At 38.7% G+C, this 7,528-nt stretch overlaps 1 protein-coding gene across 1 annotated transcript; it reads left to right on the top strand.

Moving 5' to 3' along the window:
• Positions 1 to 382: 382 nt before the first annotated feature.
• On the top strand, positions 383 to 5,608 carry LOC144006492 (uncharacterized). The gene is made up of 6 exons (XM_077505368.1): positions 383 to 500; positions 612 to 670; positions 2,235 to 2,382; positions 2,466 to 2,573; positions 2,669 to 2,711; positions 5,148 to 5,608. Exons 1-6 carry the CDS (start codon positions 498 to 500, stop codon positions 5,606 to 5,608), a joined length of 822 nt encoding a protein of 273 aa, XP_077361494.1. The 5' UTR covers positions 383 to 497.
• The last annotated feature ends 1,920 nt before the right edge of the window (positions 5,609 to 7,528 follow it).

Raw genomic sequence — 7,528 nt, 5'->3', positions numbered from 1 at the left:
CCTGCAAAACAAAAAAATGTAAAATAATTTGTGCTTTTTTTTTTTTTTTTTGCTGTGTGCAAAGCGCGCATGCTCAGTGCAAACAAAACCCCTACACCACCGAGTGAATGCGCCCTGTGCAAATTCTGCCAATAATGAGAGCGCCACTGCCCCCTAATGTAGTGGAGGTGCAATTGCACTTTATTCTAGGACAGTACAAAAAAATAAAAAATAAAAAAAATAAAAAAGCATGTTCCCCGAGGTCAAATGCAACCCCCTTGATGGAGCCTCGCGCCCCCCTGGGGGGGGCCCGCCCCACTATTTGAGAAGCACTGATGTCGCTCGATATGTTAAAGCTCAATGCTGTTTTATATAATGTGACGATAATCGGAGTAAGTCAGGCTAATAACTCCTCATGTCTTTTTTTTTTTTTTTTTCCACAGCAGGTGCCGTATTGGTGGCCCGGGCAAAACTTCGCTCCACCAACATCAGTCAATTTTGCCGCTGCTCCTCCACAAATGGTAATAACTTGACGTGATTGCACAGAAAAACATGTCCATTTTTGGTTCAACTATTCAAGATTTTCATTGCTCCTTTTTTCTTGTTTTTTTTTTTTTTTTTTTTTTTTCCAGATAGGGGGCACAACAATGATGATGCCAGGGAACCCAAACCTCACTCGTGGCATGTTTCTGTAAGTGGCAAATATTGGAACACAAGTCCTGACATACAGATTTCAGGCGGAAATAGCAAGCTAGCTAGCTAGCTAGCTAGATAGATAGAGCGAGAGAGAGCGAGAGAGAGATACGTATCGCCTTGAAGATCAAGTATTGGGAAACATATGTATCGCGATACGTATCGAATCGTGACCCTGTATCGCGATACGTATCGTAGTATTCACTAAGAAAGCGCCGCGTCCGGTAATGGTGCGAAATATTGCACCACAACGGCACCCGCAGTCTGCGCCCAGTTACTAGGGCTGGGTATGTCCGCCCACCTCACGATACGATACGTATCCGCGATACAGGGGTCACGATTCGATAAGTATCGCGATACATTTGTATCCCAATACTTTGATCTTCAAGACGATACGTATCCCGATATTTCACATTCATTTACTTGCATTTCATAATAACAGTCATGTATACCAAAAAGGATATGTTTATTATGCTGGATGCCAAAAAAAAATGTTTTTTGTTAGTAGCTCTTCTGGTTTTCCACCAAGCAGCATGCCTGGTCTAAATGTGTCGGCACTGCAGAGCAAGGAGCAGTTTTCACAGACACGCCGGGAAAAGTTATTAATAGGAATGAGCCGATATAAGCAAAAATATCAAAGTATTATAATTACAGCTCTAAAATGTGCTTATTTGAAATATTTGGCGAAAAAAAAACAGCATTTTTTTTTCTCATGTAACACAATATAGGAAAATTAGTACATTAACTCATTCACTCGCCGCCATTTTCACAGAAGCAATACCGTTCGCTACCGGCTGTTTTACTGGATTTTGACTGATTTTGCAAGGCCCACAGAATATTGTGTTCGATTGCTATAAAAGCATGGAACCTATCAAATGAAAGATTAAAGTCTCTTCTTTCATCAGGAAAAAAAAGTATGTTTCTATCTGTCTCCGTTTTGCAACAATTAGCATTAGAATAGAGCTAAGGTTCATCAGTTTTCACAAATCTATTCAAAATTGTAAGTAATTTAGCTTTTTTTTCTAGATGGCCCTGGTTGATCTCCTTTGCTCTGCTGCCACCAGCTGGCCGTTTGTGTAATAACTACCATTTCTGCAACCGTTCTTTGCAGTTGAGAAGCTGCATCAAAGCCTTCTGTATGCTCTAGCATTAAAAAACAAAAACAAAAAAACGTATAAATACGTCTTTGGGACACTTAGAACATAAAAAAAACGTATTTATACGTTATTGGGAGCAAATGAGTTAAGACACGTGCCATGTTAAGTTTATAAGTAAATTAATGTTGATATTCTTCCTCTGCTTTCATTTTTCTTAGCAAGACACAGTGTCCAATCACTGGTGAGCTATTTTTGCATTAATTGAAGGCAATTAACTTCAAAGACGCTGCTGGTTTTTATTTTTTTAGGTGCAATGCAAGCTGCAAAGGCAAACGTTAACTGCAATATTTAAAGTTAACGAGCAATATCGATTCTATATTGTAATGAGGCCCGCAACGATATATTGCCGTATCGATTTTTTGAGCACACCCCTGGTGAATACGCCCCCCGTCTGTGTCTTAATAGGAGAGATGCCGATGAAGAGGTGGAGCAGCAGTACATCAAGAAGCCGCCAAACGCCTTCATGGTGTTCGCAGGGAAGCATCGCAAAGCCCTCATGGGAAAACTGGATAAGAAAGACAGCGCGTCGGTAAACGTCATCCTGGGAGAAATGGTAATAGACACTCCACTCAACATACGTCTTCATAAAGTCAAGCAACCGCTTCTAGTTTAGTAACCGTCGCTATGTGTCCGCAGTGGAACTCGCTACCGCAACAGGACCAGGCCAAATACTACGCGGAAGCAGACGTGGAGAGGCGACGTCATGCCCAGTTGTATCCCAACTGGTCAATGTGTGACAACTACGTGCGTCCAATATTTCGTGCAACATGTCTGCTGTCTGCGGCAAACGGGATGTGTTGTTGGCATTTTTTGCTGATATCTGACTCTTTATCGCGTAGGGCAAAAAGAGGAAGAGGATGAGAGGCAATGCTGCTGTTGCAGGTAATCTTTTGGTTAGTTTACATATTAAGGTTGATAATCGACAAGGCAATTTACATTTTGGTTCGTACTGTTTGACATTTATTAACTCATTTGCTCCCAATAACATGTAAATACGTTTAAAAAAAAAAATGTTTTACGTGTCCCAAAGACGTATTTATACGTTTTTTTGTTTTTTTGTTTGTTTGTTTTATGCTAGAGCATACAGAAGGCTTCGATGTAGCCTCTCAACTGCAAAGAATGGTTGCAGAAATGGTAGTTTTTACACAAATGGCCAGCAGGTGGTAGCAAAACAACGGAGATCAACCAGGGCCATGTAGAAAAAAAGCTCAATTACTTAGAATTTTAAATAGATTTGTTAAAACTGATGAAACTTAGCTCTCTTCTAATGCTAACTAATGCTTTCACAGGTTCCATGCTTTTATAGCAATAGAACACAATATTCTGTAGGCCTTGCAAAATCAGTCAAAATTCAGTAAAACAGCCGGGAGCGAACGGGTTTGCTTCTGTGAAAATTTTGGGGGGGGTGAATGAGTTGGGCGGGGCACAACAAAGCATTTATGCTTAGGGCACCAGAATGGCTGGCTCCAGCCCTGAACTTATTAACTCATTCACTCCCAGCAATTTGCTTCCAGCTGTTTTGTTGGATTTTGACTGATTTTGCAAGGCCCACAGAATATTCTGTTCTATTGTTATACACCAAAACAAAGATTAGACTCTGTTTTCATCAGGAATTTTTATTTTTTATTTGTATCTGTGTATCTGTATTGGAATATAGTGAAGTTTCGTCCATAATCACATTCCTGGTAAAAACACTGACAAAAAGAGCTTGCTGCAACATGGCCCTGGCTGATTTCTTATAGTCTGCTGCCACCTGCCGGCCGCAATAACTGCCATTGCTTTAAGCCACCTCTTCATGTCAGAAGCTGCATCAAAGCCTTCTGTATGCTCTTGTATTTAAAAAAACAAAAAAAAACAAAAAAAACGGGTAAACACGTTTTTGGGAGGGAAGGACAAAATGTTAAAAGACGTTTTTACACGTTTTTGGGATTGAATGAGTTAACAGTTGAGCCCCGCAATTTAGGGCTGGCCTGCAATCCAATTAAATCAATATTAATATTCCTCAGAAATTGTGTACTTCAAAAAGTTGAAACACAACGTGTTTTAAAATGTTAAAATTGAAGATATAATACACATTTTTGATAGAAACGTATGCAAAACTGAGTCAGTTAATGGACAGATAATTAAATGTCTTCCACAAGTAATTGCTCAATCATGAATTAACAATGGAGCCATTACAGCAGCTGTATTTTAACTACAAATATCGCGATACTTGCGTAGGCGTATCGATAATCTATCGGGAGACAAAGTATCATGATTTATCGTGATATTGTCACACTCCTACTTGACAATATGACTTAGGAGTGTGACGATGTATCGATATCGTGATAAATCGTGATACTTTGTCTCCCGATGGATTATCGGTACGCCTGCGCAAGTATCGCGATATTTGTAGTTAATATTCAGCCACTATAACGGCTCCATTGTTCATGACTTATCGAGCAATTACTTGGCGGGCCACTAGGGGGAGCACCTCATAAGAGTGGCGGGGAAAATGGACGGAAGTCTTCAGGCAAAGAAGACTCATGAACTTAGTTTTATTTGATATATATTAGGGCTGCACAATATATCGAAAAAATCGATATCGTGATATTGGCCCTTGCAATATGCATATCGCAAAGGCACGCAATAAGTTTTATATGGAATTTTATGCTTTTTATATGAATTTGACCAGTCAGACGCTAACTAAAATGTGCATCGCCATTCAATAGTTGAAAATTATCAAGACATAATTACAATTAATGAACTAAGATTACGTGAAAGTTGCTTATTTTGCCCCATGAAAAATGTTTTTCTTTTTTTAGGTAATAAAAATGTAATTTCTTTAGGTACATGTTAAATATCGCAATAATATCGATATCGCTAAGTTCAGCAAGTATATCGCATGTTTTTCCAATATCGTGCAGCCCTAATATATGTTCATATTTATATATTATATTTATGTATTTTTATTATTATTATTATTATTATACTATGATTTGTTTTTTTTTAATTTTTTTATTATCTATTTATTGATTATTTCTTTTTATTATTTATTGATATATTATTTATTTTATTATTTTTATTATTATTATTTTAATTATTATTTTTATGATTAGTTTTATCGTGGATTTAAGAATTTAGCAAAATATCGATAATCGCGGTATCGTCATACCGTGAGATAATCCTTATCGTGAGCCTTATATCACATATCGTATCGTATCGTGAGGTACCCACAGGTTCCCACTCTTAACATGACTACTGTAAAAAAAAATATATATATTTTTTTTAAGAAGTCGTGATGTTGTGCACTGATTGATTTCTTTCTCGTTCGACAAGATCCCGAAGCTCCGCAGCCCACAAGGATTTGTGTGGCTCCAGTCCAGACAGGCATGAAGGGGCCTGAACGATACCCCATGCAGGCAGAATCGCAGTGTGTGAGCAACATTGCATGTTTGCAGCCGCAGCAGCCGCAGCCGCCGGCAAACGCCAACCTCCCCACTTTTGTGCCTAACTTCATGCCTCCGGCCGCTCCCGCCCCAAGCGGGATGGAGTTCTCCCAGCTCCTGAGCGGCGTCAGTTACATGCCCCCGGCCCCCGACAAACACCCCCCCCGACCGTTGGCCGCCACCTCGTCGGAGCCTCAGAGCTTCGAGGAAGAGCTCCACGGAATACTGGAACGATTCGACGAGGAGTCCTCCGCCATGCAGACTGAGCAGTTGTCCGCCACGCTCAATTTGGAGGAGGACCTCCAAAGCTTACTGAAGGTTTTCAAAATAAGCCCTCAACCGCACAGTTAGGCACGGGCGAGCTCCATTGCGTCTTTCATGAATCCTCAAAATTTACAATGTTTTTTTTTTTTAAAATCACGGACAATAACATGCCACAGCACTTTATTTTCTTATTAGTTCCCAATGGTTTCACTCAACACAAGCAATATATCTGGTCTTGTGCTCAAAGCCTGTGCAGAGCTGGCCCGGTCGGATGTTTATCGACGTCCATAATCTCTTCATCTGGTATTCCCCAAAAGTCGCTGTTGGATTTGAGCCGGCGGTCCAGTAAGGTTGCATGTAATTACAGTCTATTCAAGTAAGGCTGGGTATCAATTCTCCAACATTGACGTGTGTTCAAAACCCTCGAACTCAGGGGTGTCCAAACGTTTTCATTTGAGGGCCGCATCCAGAAAATCAGAAGGACGCAAGGGCCACATCATGTTGTGAAGAGAAATTGTGTTTAGCCCTAAAAACTGTACAAATAATTTATTTGTGCTTTTGCATATTTTGAAAAAATGCACAATTTATTTGTAATATGGCAGTAGGGTTATTATAGTTGGGAATTTTTCATTTTAGTTTTTATTTTGTTTTGAGTTTTGTTTTTTAAAATTTTGTTTTAATTATTTTTCAAGGTGGTTCTGTTAAAAAAAATTTAAATGCTTAGTTTTAGTTTAGATAGTTTCAGTATTAGTTTTAGTTTATTTATTTTATTTTTTTTAATGTGTATTACTCGTGTGCAACATTTAACACATTCACTGCCAGCCCAGCAAAAATGCATTATTTGACGTCTTTTTCCGTCAATGGCAGTCAATGAGTTAAGATGAGATGTAACCAAAATTGACGGATTTTTAAGCAAAATTTGCCCTAAAAAAAGAAAAAAGGAAAAAAGGATGCTGCAATATAATCACAAAATATATTGGCACATTATGTTTAACACATTCACTGCCAGCCCAGCAAAAATGCATTATTTGACGTCTTTTTCCGTCAATGGCAGTCAATGAGTTAAAAAACACCATGGGCGTGACGTCATTATTCGCGTTTATATCAAAATAAATCTACTAAAAGTTACATTTTAAATCATCCCCAAAGGCTCATGCATGAAATTAATTCCCAAAGACTAAAAACGAAGGACATTTTTGCTATAATTATAATTTTATTATAGTTAGTTTTGTAAAATAAAATGTAGTTTCAGTTAGTTTTCTTTTTTTTTAAAACGCATCTTCGTTTTTGTTTTATTTCGTTAACGAAATTGCTTTTTTTTTAATTGTAGTTTTTTCGTTAGTTTTAGTTAACCATCTCCAAACATCTTTGTTTTTATTTTATTTGAACTGAGTCAAATGCCATTTTAATACGAATACGTCGCGGGCCACTAAAAAAAATGGACGGCGGGCCGCAAATGGCCCCCGGGCCGTAGTTTGGACGCCCCTGCGCTAACTCCCTTCTGCCCTCACCCGCGGATAATCGCAAACACGTACGGATAATGCTTCCTGACTTCAGCATTTTCACACTTGGAGTCTAAATCCTCACCTCTCACAGCTGAGCAAGCAGCACAACCCCTCAGCAACTCTTGGACTGAAAGACGCTAAGTGGGATTGAGGTTCAACTGTACTATAGAGTCACGAAGTACTTCAATAAACTTGATATTTGCGCTATTATATGCTGCACAGACTTAACCGACCTACACTGACTTGTCACTGTATAATTGTGTAGATATGTTTATATACCAGCCACATGTATACATACTATATATATTACATGACTTGTATATTGTAACCTCACTGTTTAGCATTGTACATAACAGATGATGCATCACTTATGTTGCGGTATGTAATTATTTATTTTTGCACTTCCGATTAGATGCGAGCTGCTGCAGCTATGTACCTTGACTGCACAATGACAATAAAACAATATATATAATAGGGGTGTGCTAAAAAAAAATAAATAAAA

Source organism: Festucalex cinctus, chromosome 1 (assembly GCF_051991245.1).
Source record: "Festucalex cinctus isolate MCC-2025b chromosome 1, RoL_Fcin_1.0, whole genome shotgun sequence".
Taxonomy (NCBI): Eukaryota; Metazoa; Chordata; class Actinopteri; order Syngnathiformes; family Syngnathidae; genus Festucalex; species Festucalex cinctus.
The sequence above is the reverse complement of the archived record's forward strand: the minus strand, read 5'-3'. Positions and strand labels throughout refer to the sequence as shown.